This window comes from Lampetra planeri, chromosome 9, assembly GCF_965212315.1.
Source record: "Lampetra planeri chromosome 9, kcLamPlan1.2.h2, whole genome shotgun sequence".
Taxonomy (NCBI): domain Eukaryota; kingdom Metazoa; phylum Chordata; class Hyperoartia; order Petromyzontiformes; family Petromyzontidae; genus Lampetra; species Lampetra planeri.
Window position 1 is genome coordinate 3,350,261 of NC_136115.1, and position 15,377 is coordinate 3,365,637.

General features: G+C 36.5%; 1 protein-coding gene across 5 annotated transcripts in view; it reads left to right on the top strand.

Annotated features, from left to right (window-relative positions):
• The window catches only part of MICU1 (mitochondrial calcium uptake 1), a 46,739-nt gene that overhangs the window by 16,357 nt on the left and 15,005 nt on the right, over positions 1–15,377 (top strand). For 3 of the 5 annotated variants that reach the window (XM_078597380.1, XM_078597383.1, XM_078597381.1), the window contains exons 4-6: positions 3,634–3,796; positions 7,239–7,282; positions 8,961–8,972. In XM_078597380.1, the coding sequence (XP_078453506.1) occupies positions 3,634–3,796; positions 7,239–7,282; positions 8,961–8,972 (219 nt within the window). The remainder of the gene's footprint in view (positions 1–3,633; positions 3,797–7,238; positions 7,283–8,960; positions 8,973–15,377) is intronic. The other 2 variants (XM_078597382.1, XM_078597384.1) reach the window with 1 other exon arrangement.

The following is a 15,377-nucleotide window of genomic DNA, read 5'->3' on the forward strand; positions in this document are numbered from 1 at the left end:
TACTTGTTAACATTTTCTTTTGAATTCGCTGTTAAAAGCAAAACGCTGCTGAAAACTGGCAGAATTTAATTGCTGTTTAAATGAGAATATTTATTTAACCACATGCAGCTTGTTTGCAATGAAGTTCATGTTCTTTGGGTCTTGTGGTAAAGTCACGTAGATAGGTTCAAAGAGAATAATAAAATAATAACAAACTACGACGTTTCGTCATCATCAGGAAACGTAGTTGTTATTTTGTTATTTTCTTTGAACCTATCTACGTGACTTTACCGAAAGACCCAAAGAATATGAATTCCTGCAGTCACGAAAGCTTTAAGTCAAGATGCAATGACGTTGTTTACACTTGCTGTTGGGAAGTTTAGACATTGCAGACGTTCTTGCCAAATTCGTCCGTGACATTGGCCCATAATGCACTACTCTTGATAAAGTAGTATGGCAAGGGACACGAGTATAATCCCATGGTATGTAAGTACATCAAATAAAAACAATGCAAATGTGACGGCAAAGTGAATTGGTAATTTACATGAATGTGCATAAACGGAGAGAACTAGGATTTATAGGAAACATTACTCAAGTTGAGTGGGCTCCAAAGAGCTTTTTAAGTTTCAGAATAAAAAGCCTAAAATACAGTATAGGGGTCAGTGTTTTCCACAAATTAAATTAATAACATTAAAATGTATATGTTTTTAACCCCAAAAAACTATTATATATGTTTATGATTAGGGTGTGCCACTCAGGTAATTTCATTGTCATGTGTGGCTTTCATTCAACATATATTCCTCAAGTACAATTGCAGTACATGTCGGCACGTTTGTGCCAATATTACCCATATATTGTGGTGACAAAAATCGATTTCACTGCCGCCAATTTTGAGCTAATGTTTGCTCTCGTTGATTAATTTAATGTAACAAAGAAAGATGCTGCTCTTTACACAATGTAATTTTCTAGTCATGCAGTGTTTTATTTTTATTTTTCCCCACAATTCAAAGAGCATCTGTCGCAGACATTAGCGTAGTTAGCAATATATGTTAGCAGCAAAGATGGTAATTTAATCCTTTCTTTCACGTTTTTTGGACAGTAATATAAAGATGTCTTGGGTAAAAAATTATTTGGCACTTAGAATTTTTAAACACATCCCCAAGTTTAACCATTAAAATGTGTAGCCATTTCCTCAATTAATACTTTCTGGAATCTTCTCACAGCATGCCAGTTGTAAACAACATGCATACTGTAATTTCTGTTTTATTAAAACAATGAAAGCATGTTCATGCCTGGCTTACCAGCAGTGTGTCAAACGTGTGGTTATTAGTGCATTATCATTATCGGCTTAGATCTTTTGTCACAGCTTGCTTTAGACTAACACAATGTTATTTTTAACATGAGAAATAGAAGCGATAACATAAACAATATTCAGCTCATCCATTACAAGATGAATCTGTGTACATGTGGATGGGAGAGATTTTGAGATATTCAGAGTAGCTAATACAAGCTGTTGTCTTGTACAAATAATAAAAAAAAGCTTCAAACTAAATTGGCCCAAAATCTTTGTTGGGGGGAAAAAAGAGCGAGCCTAAATTTACAACATTTTGTTATCCTTGTCATTATTTTTCTTTTTTAAACCTGAACTATATATATTTAAACCGCGATTACTCGCGCACAACATAACCGTGGTTGCGTTGTAATCCGTCTCTTTTGGGATTGAGAGCTTTGTTTTTATCAAGCACACGAGCAAAGCAGTATTGAGCCACTGGTATCATGGTGTATTGGCTGTCTCTTTGAGGTCATTCATTCAGTCTGTGCTGACTAAGGAAAACCTGGCTAAGCATGTAGGCCTGTCTGGAATGACCAATTACTCAATTGTGCGCTCTACCAAATACACTTTGATCAGTTGCTGTTTATGGTCACAGCACTTTCCTGAATAACACCAATGACCTCATTTTAACCTAAATGTAGCTTGTACCGAAAAGCATTCACCCTTATGTTAGTACATCATATTTGATGGGTTTTGGAGCAAACGCAAGCCTTCTCAAAAATGTTCTTTTATAGTCAGGCTGCAAACAGCTGAGTGAAAGGGCATTATTATTAATGTCCTAAATGAATCCACTGGTTGATGAAGGCCTCCCCATGCCACGTCAGAAAATGGTATATTTGTTTTACCATACCTCGCCATTCTGGTCAGTGCAGGTTGGTAGAGGGGATAAGCCCAGATAACTCTCCACTGATGTTACCTGTGACCAGAAATCTAATTCGCGTCACTGGGTTCGTAACGCAGCACGCCAACCACTGTGCCATCGACGCTGTCCCCGTGAGAGGGGATAATTGTTGCTAAATCCTATAAAAGCAGGACACTGTCTGCTGCATTGTGATTTATTATCGGTATACATGCTGATCCTGCCTCTACAAGCAGAGGCTTGTACAGCGTCTTGAAATGTTTGCCTGTACAACAATTGAACAATCGGGTTCAAGGGCCCGACCGTTACACACGGTTGGTCTCGAGTGTTGCTTGGATTATCAGTTGGAGGCTCTAAAATACATTCATCCATGTGATTGTATTCAGGCACATGGAGCACATTTTGCTCCACACATGAGGTACTGTACCTGGGGAAGAGACCTGAAAGGTGCAACCTGACGATATCAAGAGGTGTAAATTATTTGTTCAACACGTTTTAACTGCTATGTCGAATTGCAGTGAATTGAACTACAATGTTACTGTATATCAATTGGACATGTACTGTATGTACGTACATGTGGAATTATTCAGTACAATGCATTGACATTACCGTGCACTGCTAATGTTTGAATTTACTACCACAGACCTGGCTAAAATAATTATTGAATGGTGTATTGTTTGGGCATATAGAATTAACTTCTTTAACTTTGATCGAATGGTGTATAAATGTCCTAATTTATTAGCAAATTTATCAAGTAACTTTGCTCCACCTAATATTAAGCACATTCATGTCCTAGCTTTGCTGCATATAGCAGCAAAGCTAGCAGGCAACTGCAGTTGCTTAATATTGATTTATTGATTGGTATTACAACATCACATTTCAGTTGCCATGCGACCAAAGTATGCGTATTAACCACATTTCCTGAATGATATGACACATTAGGGTGTGCAATGTTGCATTTCTGAATTGGCACATTGCAAAACATGCCTAGACATTACTTAAGGCAATTTTATCCTCTTTCCATAAAATTGTTACTCCCCCTTTGTGCATGTAGCCATATCTGAAAAGTTTCATTCCACGTCAGGCAGCACAGTAAGGCACTTATTTTTTTAAAACTAAATTAGCTGTCGCCTATCGTATTAGCTAATTAAAACATGTTCGTACGGCGAATTGAAGTTGGCAATTTAGTTTATAGTAATATACAGACATTAAGCCATAATGCATCGACGACACACGCAGTATTGCGATTCGATGGCTTATGAAATGTTTTACTTCAATTATTTTTAAACAATAAAAAGTGCATGGTTTACATTATTTTGCAAGTCATTCACACTGTTCTGTGATGTTGCCCTATGCCTATTTATCAACTCTGTATACCGTATACCATACAAGCAAAACCTGCTGGTGTGAATTTTATGTGTGAAACGTAATTGACTGTCAGTTGTTTGCCTTTTTCTTCCAGGTGATCGAGTACGAAAACCGCATTCGGGCCTTCTCGACGCCAGATAAAATTTTCCGCTACTTTGCAACGCTTAAAATTTACAATGAGAGCGGAGAGTCAGACGTGTTCATGACACCTCAGGACTTTGTGCGCTCGATTACACCCAACGAGAAGCAGCCTGAAAGTGAGCTGCCACCAGCACAATGTCATTAGAACTTTCCAGTTTGTTTTAAGGTCACGCCAATAATCTTGTTTGAGCAGTGAGCGGTGGAGTGTACTGAAATTGCTGCCTGAAATGCGCTCGTAATTGTGAGCGGTCTCTGCATTTCCCAGTGAGAAGATAGTCTCATCTGCCTATGATCCTTTCCTATCTGTAATGTGGCTTGAATCACCGTTTTTAATTTAAGTACAGTAATGGAAATCCCTCGCTTCCATTTTGTCCCTGTGATGCATAAAATTGCACTGTTTGTGGCATCTTGAGATGCGGTTGCATTTAGACTATACAACTAAATATACTATAAATAAACAATACTTTTTTGGTTTTATTGAAAAAATGCATTGAGTTGCTTTAGCATTTAAAGTTGGATAAATGTTTTTTATGAAATTAAATAGCTTAATGCATTGATTAATTCATTTGCATCACCTGAAGGAAAAAAAAAATGTGTAGTTGAAATTCTAAGCCTAAAATACAGAAAGCTCTCTGGCTTCAGAATTTAACACAAAACAGCAGACATCTGAGCCCAGGGAATGGTTATGCCAGAGTGCTTTTCCCCCATGACTGATTTTGACTGAATTAGCTTAGAATTGTACTTTGCAAGGACCTAACCTTGGTGAAATTTTTGTATGGATTACAACATTGAATTATCTTAAATGCTTGCAATTTAAACAAATATATAATCTCGAACGAATTTAAAATACTCAACCTGCTCATAATACTTGATTTATAAAATATAAATGCAACCATTATTTTGGACATGTTTTGGCACTTAGAAAATAGCATACACCTTTAATGTTTTTTGTGTTTCCTCTTGAAAAGTTCGTGCATGAGCATACAATTCCATCAATAAATAAAAATACATCACATGTACAAATTATTTTTTAAATTGTAGGTGCAGCTTAACATTTTTAAAATTGGATGTTTTTATAATGGTAATATTGTAGTTATAAAAGTATTAAAAAACAGGCAAGCTAATAGTAATTATAATATAATACTTAAACACATTTAAAAAGTATGATTTAGCCATGTAATCGTAAGCGTTACTGGACTTTGCAATCCAAAGGGTACCGGTCCGTTTGGCAATTGAAATAATGGTGCAAGTTTTTAACTTACCCCACCACCTCTGTTTACCCAGCAGTATGATTTGGTGCGCCACAATTAGTTGATCGACAGGTTGTGTGCATGGTGGTATGAAGTTCTAAGTACTCCCACCTCCTTTTAAAAGACATTTGGTGAGTGGGAAAAGTAGACCCAACCGTACTGGACAACTGTGAAAAAAAGCTTTGTAGCTCATCAGATTTCTCAAGGATACAAATTCTGATTCCAAATCTGATCTCGTGGAGGCGCTACAGCTTGCAGTGGCGTGAGAAAGCTGTTGCAGGGCTGCACCTTTACACCTCTTATTTTTAAAAATGTACGTGTTTTTAATATGCAGAATGAGGGAATCCTTTCAAGCTAATTGCTTTTTGTTTTTATGGCTATTGGTGAAAGCCAGCTGCACATTCTAACTTTACAATGCACCTTTGGCTGCATTTTGCACCACTGATCCTGAGCATTCTGTGAAACAGCGGTCAATCAACGATATCATTAATAAGGGAGCATCATGTAATTATATACTAATTGCTTGTTGCTGTCAGCACAGGACATATGCTCGATAGGGAAACTGGCTGATATTTTATTAATGAGGAGTGAATCAGTTATGCTTTCATCCAAAATGATGAATGTTTTACTTCAACTAAAAGTAATTTGATCCAAGGGCAATGTTTTGTTTTCAATTGTTAGTTCTAAATGAACTATTTCAATTAAAAATGATTGACCACTAAAGTTTGTTACATTGCAGTCTGATCCAAACTTGAGGCATCCTGAAGAAGCAAAACAATACATGCATCACCATATGACGATACAACTTCATATTACAAAGGAAATGTGACTTTCAAGCATTGGCTGCAGGAATCAACATGAGTAGAAACTTTAATCAAATAAATTGTATAGGAATTTGTATATGCCTTTTGCTGTAACATGGATCAGAGTTATGTTTTTTTTGCATTATGACTGTAGGTATTGTGGTCTATGCAAACATGACTCCTCGTAAAAAAGGTGTCAGTTTTGTTGCCAGATAAAAGGGTAAAAAAACAATTATCATATTTTTACTGGCAAATGAGGTACCAATGGTGTAAATGCTTACCCCGAGCTCTCATACTCTGATGGTGCATTGTCTTTGAGTTGTGCGCCTTTTGGCGTCATCTGGTCCAACCCATGTGAGACTAGGCTCTAAGGAAAGCTGTCTCGGGTGTGGAACAATCAACTTCAAGGACAGTGCACATTATCAGAGTTATGTTTTTTGTTTGCATTATGACTGCAGGTATTGTGGTCTATGCAAACATGACTCCTCGTAAAAAAGGTGTCAGTTTTGTTACCAGATAAAAGGGTAAAAAAACAATTATCATGGATCAGAAACGCGAACATTGACAAAGAAAATGGTGCAAAAGCTGAAAACTGTGCAAAGAAGCAAAGATAGGTGCACGGTTGGCATTACGCAAACATAAAAAAATCAACATGGATCAGAGGACCCACGCAGGCATCGTATTGACCATAGGTGGGACAAAGTCATTGTTATGCAAGTCCAAGTCGAGTCGCAAGTCATCAAATTCATGACTCGAGTCCTAGTCACATGACTCGAGTCCACATCTCATAGGTGGGACAAAGTCATTGTTATGCAAGTCCAAGTCGAGTCGCAAGTCATCAAATTCATGACTCGAGTCTGACTCGAGTCCAAGTCACATGACTTGAGTCCACACCTCTGGTATTGACTATTCGGAAAAGTAAAAGTTGGCTTTGACAGGACATTGCACTCATCGGGGTGATGGCCGATGGTTGCGACGAATGACTGAGCAGCAGTCGAAAGAGGGAACATGCTTGAGAGCAATCACCGGGGATATGGAGTGATGAAATCAAGTTGTGGACGGGCTCGATGTATTATTGCACCTCAAGCCTATGAGAGATGGCAATTGCTTAGGGGGGTGGTGGCATCATTGCTAATGATGAGATTATGCAATTTTGTTTCATAGATTAAGGTAATATATATTATGAGTATAGGCATCATAATAATAATGCTGGGCTATATTGGAAATATTGATGCACTCCATCCTGATATTTTTTGCTTCATATAAATGGTGAATTTTATATGATAAAATGTTTCAGAACACTAGTGGCTTTTGGATGTCTTTTTTTTATCAAATAAGCAATTTTGAGTGACATCTGCAGTTGAGCAAGTAATTCATCTTATATATAAAAAAAAAACTGTTAGTCTGAGACATTCATGTTTTAATGTTTTGCCATATAAAAAGAATGGTTCAGTTAATTTAATCTCAAGAAACAAAATGGAATTTGCATCTGTTTTTCATTTCAGATCTCGGTTTGGATCAGTTCATAGTTAAGCGCTATGATGGCAAGGTAAGACTGACATTGAAACGCCGTTGCTCTGTATAAAAAAAAAAGCATGAAGATTTAATTCTTTAATTTTAATTGCTAAGCTAATTCTCTGACGTTGCTACTGCAGGCGCTTTAATGGCTATAAGCTTAATCTGCATTTGAAGCCGTGCACTTAGAAAATGTGCACATCAGCATGGCTGTAAACATTTTGCTGAAGGCCTCATCGCAACAAAAATTACTGGTCTCCAGCACTCGGATATTGCTTTCGTAAACCATCTCCGTTAATTTAATGGGTTATAAAAAGAAGCTTAGCATCAATGAACTAGAACTACACTTAAATATTCAACCATTTACTAGATCTTATTTGTAGGTATCGTGTAATCTGTTTAAGTAAATGTTAAATTAGTGTTTTGTTTATTTTCAAAGTGTTTTAATAATTAATCTTTAGATTTTAAAAGCAATTGTCAAGATTGCAAGACAATGGAAGGTTGCTGATCGAATATTAAAGAGCAACATGGTTGCAATAGATCTGCTCGTATCAAAATTGTATATTTTGTACTCTTTGGTTTTTTTGGTAAAGTCACGTAGGTAGAAAATAAAAATAAATTAAATCACGACGTTTAGGAGGCAACACAAGCTTCCGTCTTCAGGTGGCACCGTCACAGCAAAATTACTGTATCAAGTGGAAGCTTGTGTTGCCTCCAAAACGTGATTTAATTTATTTTATTTTTTACCTACGTGACTTTACCGAAAAAACCAAAGAGTATGGACCCTTGCAGTCATGAAAACTTCAAATCTAGAATTTACATTTTGTATTGTCACACCACGCAAACAATTTCTATAATTAAAGTCCTATGCCTGCATTCATGTAAATCTTAATTTATTTAATCGGCACGGCAACTAAGTGAAGTTTTCTCAAATTCACCAGGAATTTACTATCCCTTTTTTTTCCCCCTAAAGGATTGTTTTACTTTGTGAATAATGTGGTGTTGAGAATTTTTTACATTGGCATCGTGTAAATGTATTAAATAGCATTTTCATTTATAGTTTATCTCTATTCAATTTAGGCAGCTTAGATCATCTATATTTCATGCATCTTGCTACTGAGCCAATTGGATTGAATCCTACTATTGTCTGGTAATGTTCATACCAATGCAGACCTTTTTTGACAGATTTTAAAGTGACAGACATCGTTTTTGGGGAGTAGGTCCTGGTGTGCTCTTGGCATGGCCCAAAAACAAAAATGTAAATTTATTCTGGACAAAAACTAGGTTCTAAGACAAATTTGATAGTTACAACAGTTCAAGTTTTGGTGGGTTTTTATATTATTTTAATTTTTTTTATCTCTTATTCATTGTAAAATAATATAAACTTTTTTTTAAATTAAGAATTCTCAAAGTTTCTCGTCATTTTCAAATGTATGCACAAATCTATAATAATGAACCAAATGAATTCTGTATATTATAATAACTGTTAGTATTGTCAGCAGTCTATTTGTAAATACTGATACATTCTCAATGCCTCATTGGCTTACAAATATGTAACTTTCAAATTAAGAGTAACTAATTTTTAAATGAATCTTAACAAACACCTTTCAGTGCTGTAAGATAATACTTGGAGAAATTTGTGGATCTTAAGCCAACAGGTAACTGGATAACTGTATTTTGTTCCCTCATACTCAACTCCACGTGTGTCCCAGGACTTTTGGAAGGTATTGTACCGTGCTTATCGCACTTGGATTTCAAACCAGCATGGATGATTATCTTCCTATCAATAAATCATTTTTTACCTTCTCTCAATTAAAAACAGGATTAATATATTTCATTTTTCTTTCAAACATTTTATGCAACTGTGACTATGTATTGAACTATCTCTGTCTTTTAGTGTATCGGCACATGTTTTAAAAAACAGCAGTTTTGTGCAATTTGGCAACAAATTTATACCATGCATCGTGGGAATGGTTGTGCTTTAAATCCTTCCTGAAGCAGTGATTTGGATTCAATTGTATGAAATGGCATGTGTGGATGCACCAAGACAAATCTCATGAAATGGTAAGACCAAAGGTGGATGTCTGGAGTACACTTAAGGCTTTACCGTAAAATAATATTGGGTGCGCAAGTAAAGCTTAATTTAAAATGACACATTCAATACTATTTCGACGCCGCTACTCAAATATTAATGAGTAATTAAACAACAAAAATACAATTATGGATTCGTAAAACATTGATAAACCAGGTGTGTAAATTAATGTGTCATTACTGAATAGCCACTTGGTGCAAAGCTTTTTCTCATCGGCGTCTGCTTGATTAAATAAATATCCACCCATGTAAGTTAATTTACAAAACATTTTTCACAGTTGCATAAAAATAAAATGAACAATGGTTGATGGTTCTCTTCAGTCGTGTGCATTCTGGGTAATCTGACTTCAATACCGTCAGTAGGTAACTCCGCATGTTTCAATGTCTTGGTTCTATGCACAATCTCTTGCACATCCTTCATACTAACCTAAATCGGTTCTTCATTCAAGTCTTCGAAATTAGTTTTGTCTGGAACACCAGGAAGACCATGGATTGCTTCTGAAGCCAGTACCGTATTTCGGTTGTATGCATTTTATAATTAGGGCTGGGTGGTAAGACATTTTTTTCAGCATATTACATCGTGGAGGAATTGACATTTTTCTAATTAATGTAGTGCCATTGCAGTCTCACTGCCCATCACATGAGATAAGCTTAAATAGCTTAAAGATGGATGGCCACAAGAACCAGGAGTGGAAACAATTAGCAGTATATTTGTAAGTTTTGTTTAAAAACAATAACACATTAACAGTCACGATCACTATACCGCTATATTTTGTTTCCAGCACTGGTCTTCCAGGAAGGCAGGGCAATGTATTTATTGGTGACATTGCATGCCATTGCCAACAGGACAGATGTCACGGCAACTATTTATAGCTTCGAGCTGACACTATCAGAGTGCCGATTCATTGCCCAGCCCTACTTATAAAATGTGAAGCATTTAAAAACAAATCTGCACTATTTGCATGTTGCTGAGTTATAGGTTAGAGTAATAACGTAAGAAAATGTGTGAAATCATGATGCAAACCTTTGGAAAAGCCTCTTTTCCAATGCATTCTGAGACGGCATAAGACATGTGAGTGCAGATAAGATGAGTTAGTTTATATCCAAATGTTGCTGCGTTAAATAAAGCGTTGGAATACATCAATCACAAGCATTTTTTAGTGGATTTTAAAAAGCAATGCATAATTGTAATGAAACATTACAAGCTGCAACATTTCACTCGTCCTACAAGGTCCAATGCTTTTAATTAACGTCCGAAATAAAATTTATGACCGGTTAAATCCTGACGACATTTAAAAGTAACAAAATATAAGCCACTGCAAAAAAAAAGAAAAGAAATGGCAAAAATTCATGGATTGCTACAAATATTTACAACTTTTGCTTGACCAATATTCCTGTGTATTAAAATACGATTATACATTGCAATTTATTTAGACCATTCATTGGTTAATTTCATTATTTGTTCCAACATTAATATTCAGAGTTTAGCTACTCCTCTTGGATCTCCATCGTTAATGAAAACGACTGCATACCAATGAAGACGTTTTATCGCCTTCATTGTAGTTTATTGATTCCATATAAAATGGACCTTTGTCTGGTGGCAAACCATGATGTGTGTAATTAAAATATATTGCATGTAAAAAAACAAGTTGGCACAGGTAAAGCTCTTGATAAATTGCATCTTTTTTTAAAAACATTCATGTTTGAAAATCCTCCATTATGTAATTGACGAAGGAGCTTGTGCCAGTCAACTGGCTTTTGTACGGTACGTGGAGCCATGTTTTCCCGTTTCACAGTGTGCATGTGTTTTTAAATGTGTTTATCTTGTTTCATCCTGCCAATGCAAGATGGCAAATGGTGAATGTACATATTTAATTCGGTCCCAAGTGTTTCTGTTGTCGTTTTTAGACATGACAGTCTGGCTTTATTGCACCTTCCAAAACACAGCTTACCAATGCTAAATGCCCAGATTTGGGCAGATGTTTGGCAAGAGTAGCAATGAAAGACCTGCAAACGGGCATTTGAATTTAAAGAATAATAAGCTCCTGAAAATAATTGGTAGTGTCCGTGCATTACAGTGTTGGGATGTGATCGTGTGGGTCTAAGCTGGTAACCTGACATTTGTATCCATTTGTTCATGTGCTTTTGGTTGTTTCTGTGCAACATATTTGTACGTTGACATCTCAATGTCTTGGGATGCACGTACATTTATATGCTTTATAAATCCACGTTTGTAGGCTGCCTGAATGGATTGGCTTGCCCAGCTGGCTTTATTAATGGTATCTTAGATCAGCAGTTAGAATGTGATAGCAGATAAGGTGGCTAGGTGGCTCAGAGGTCAAAGCGCTGAGCTGGCAACAGTGAGAGTCGGCCTGTTCATTAAAATCAGGTTCTTAAATGTAATGAGTTGATTGGCTCAGCCCAGTCACCAATGACTGCACAAAAACAATAATCGCATCACATTTTGCTGTGCAATCAAGTTTGTTGAATTTCAAGTCTGATTATTTGCTTGTATTGTCACGTGAAGAATATTGCTGGCAATGACAAATTGGGTGGGAAAGTGCTGCCCCAAACTTTGTCAGAAAGAGGTCACTTGAAGCAATCTCGGAGGTAGCTCTGTAATATTTGCTTCTGCACGGCCATACTCAACACATTAAGGGTTGCACTGTTAGAGATTCGAATAATGTACATACTTTTCCTCGTGACTTGATACTGTTAGCACGTTTAGGATAAGATTTGTGGAAAATATTTGTTTAAATGTAAATACAAATGTGTTTTAAGTTAGGTTTTTATTTTTCTTCAGGTCCCATCTGTCTTGCGCTTAGTGACAATGGGTCTGAATTAAGTCCCTCCACTGCTGCCTGTTGCCTACCAATGGCATGTCGAAGAGGCAGTCCCCTCTTCGGCATCTTCCTTCACCATCATCAATCCAGCGTGCACTCTGTCTTGCTTTACTTTTCACTGGTTGTATTCCGGTGTGCATTACCAAATTAGTTTTTTTGACAGAATCCATTCATAAGATATATGCAAACCATTGCGGTCTCCTTGGCTCTTTTGTAAGAGTGCATTTTTGCTACAGTATTTAACATGTGCTTTTTGTAGTATTGCTCATGAAAATGTTTTTTTCTATATTCACATATTCGACGTATGTTACATTCTAACAATAATCAAACTATCCGATGTTACAGGTCGTACATGTCCTTACCGACAGAGCGTATGTTGGGATTATACAGGGTTGCCTGAGCTATATTTCAAATAAACATGCGAGGGTAGAAAGATAGGGGGGTGGTGGAGGGGGAGGTTAGGTGTGGTGTGGCTCTCAAAACAAATTAAGTTAACATTTGTGTCCACGTTTATAAAGAACAAGTGGTAACACAAATAAAGAGTTGTTAAAATGGTGGCATTACTTGATTTGTTGTATGGTTCAGTTTAGTGTTCCTGATTCATCATTAGAGGCAGTTGCGGTTGCAATGCTTGTTTGTACAGTGATCCCTCGTTTATCGCGGTTAATGGGGACCGGAACCCCTCGCGATAGGTGAAAATCCGCGAAGTAGGATTGGCCCCCTAGGAATTTCCGTATATGTGTGTGGGGGTACCAGAATGTTTAAAATATGTATATTTATACTTTATATATATATTTTACTTAAATCTATTTAATTATAAAACCTTAATATTATACATTCTCTCTCTCATACGATACGTATTATGGTGTTCTACACTCACCAATGACAGTAGTATCTTGAGACTTGACTCCAGTAATGACGACGACGATGACAATGACGATGACAATGACGACGATGACAGACCTGTGCAGTTCGATGAATGTGATGATGAATGATGATGATGATGGTGTTACTGCACAGGTATAATGAGGCCTTTAAATCAGTTCGAAAAATCCGCGATGCACTGAGGCCGCGAAACTTGAACCGCAAAGTGGCGAGGGATTACTGTACTGTTAAGTTGTATATCATATTTTATGTGACCTACGATTAGCATGCAGGCCACAGAATTGTACATTGTACTTTGACAAGTGGACAGTTTATAATTAATGTCTGAGAATATATAGAACTGTATAGTTGATTGAAAATAATTAAAGGGTAATTTTAGCACTTGGCAAACATGCATGTGTTTAATTAACGATAAGTATGTTTAAGGTGGAGTTTTTCCTGTTAAATAAAACAATTCATTACATTGTCAAAATAATTTGGGAAATATTTGATTATCTCACTGCTGTATAAATTAAGCTGAAATAGCCATGATAGAAAATATAACTCCACGGTCTCATGATAGAAACATTTTTGTGGACCGTATTGCATACAATTTCATGCAATTATGTTTTAAACGCCAACACAATCGCATTAGTTATGACTTGCAAGTTACACACATGAGTGCTTTAATTATGTTTGCTAAAACTCATCAACGATGCGGTGCCCTTGAAGGTGGTTGTATGCATGTAATGCATTCCACTTCACTGGATTAAAGAATCATTTTAGTAAAGGGACAGTAGATTGAATTTAATGCACATTTTCATATCTTTTGGCTGTCGGATAAAAGCCACCTTTGTAAGAAATATTTTAATCATCGCTATCATCAGGCATGATCGATTCACTGCTGGATGAAGCCCATCCCTCAGTCTTGTGATGTGACAGTCCATCTCACTCCTGTACAAGAAATGATCTCGTGGTTGTATCTATGGTGGGTGTCTTCTTAGGGGCAATCTCATGTTATATGATAATAGAATAGAATACATTTCAAATAGTGCAATCACAACTGTCTTGGCTATGACAAGCCCTAAAAACACTGATCACCTGAATCAAAATGTGCATCCCAACTTAATTTTCACCACGAATTAATTGTATTTATACATTCAAATACAACTGTAAAACATGTATAATTGTACAATATGAAAACAATTACATTTTCTTTCCAGCTTAGATACCATTGAATGTTTTATTGCTATGCATATGTAGTGTGCAGCCTTGATATTTACAAGAATGGCATGTTCAGCAAACCAAAATGCATGCAGCATCTGCTGTCATGTTCATGGTTCAATAGCGTAACTTTATTGCCTTGAAAATGTCAAGGCAGTGCTCTTGTGTGTGTGTGTGATTTATTTTCTTTGTACGTTTTTGTTTGTTTACAAAACACGTTGCCCGTAGGGTGACGGTGTGCATCTGAGTACGTAAAATACGGGGCGGCGTTTTACCGTACGAAGCGGTTAGTATTCTCGGCGCACGCCTCAAATATCTTGGTACGAGCAGCAGCACATCTGTTATTTCATAGCGGAGGGCTCAATCAACCACGATGTCCATTGTAAACTGCCAGTGGAAATATCCCTCGTCATGCCATAAACTAGAGACAACGTCATTTCGCAATATTGAATGCAATCAAATTTAAGATTAACATTTACAGACTCCACGTTGACATCTGCAATTTAGAAACAGCCATTATATAAAGACTAATTGTGTCAAATATTTCTATTGGTACTCAAACAATATCGTCTGTAAATCACCCGCACAAATATATAGATTCAATATTGAATTGTGTCCACATGGGTGTGTTTAAGTCGTGTACATCGTATTTACTGCTTAATGCCATGTGTAGGTATGTTTATACAAAATGTTGACACGTACAGGCTCCATTATAGATGAATGAATACACCTTTGAAATTTAAAACGCCCAGAATATCACGATTGAAAGCTTCTACTATAATACAATAATTCGAGGTATAGTGTGTGTAATGTGCATGAAGGGTATGATCATAGAATAATTAAAAACGAGAACCTGTTCATGTTTACACTTCGGGTTATAACTTGCAAATAGTGTGGTGCCATTCATCATACTTATTTCCTTGACATGATCTTTAAAGATGCAGTGTAAAGTGTCGTTGAATGCAAGCTTTTCTCACAGTACAACCAGATGGCTTATGTGTATTCTGAACATGTATTTTGTATGCCTTCCACTGTAACTCAACAGTGTTGGCAATGTACAAAGCAATGATAACTCATTGAAATTAATTGCGTTGAGAAAAGAGGCCA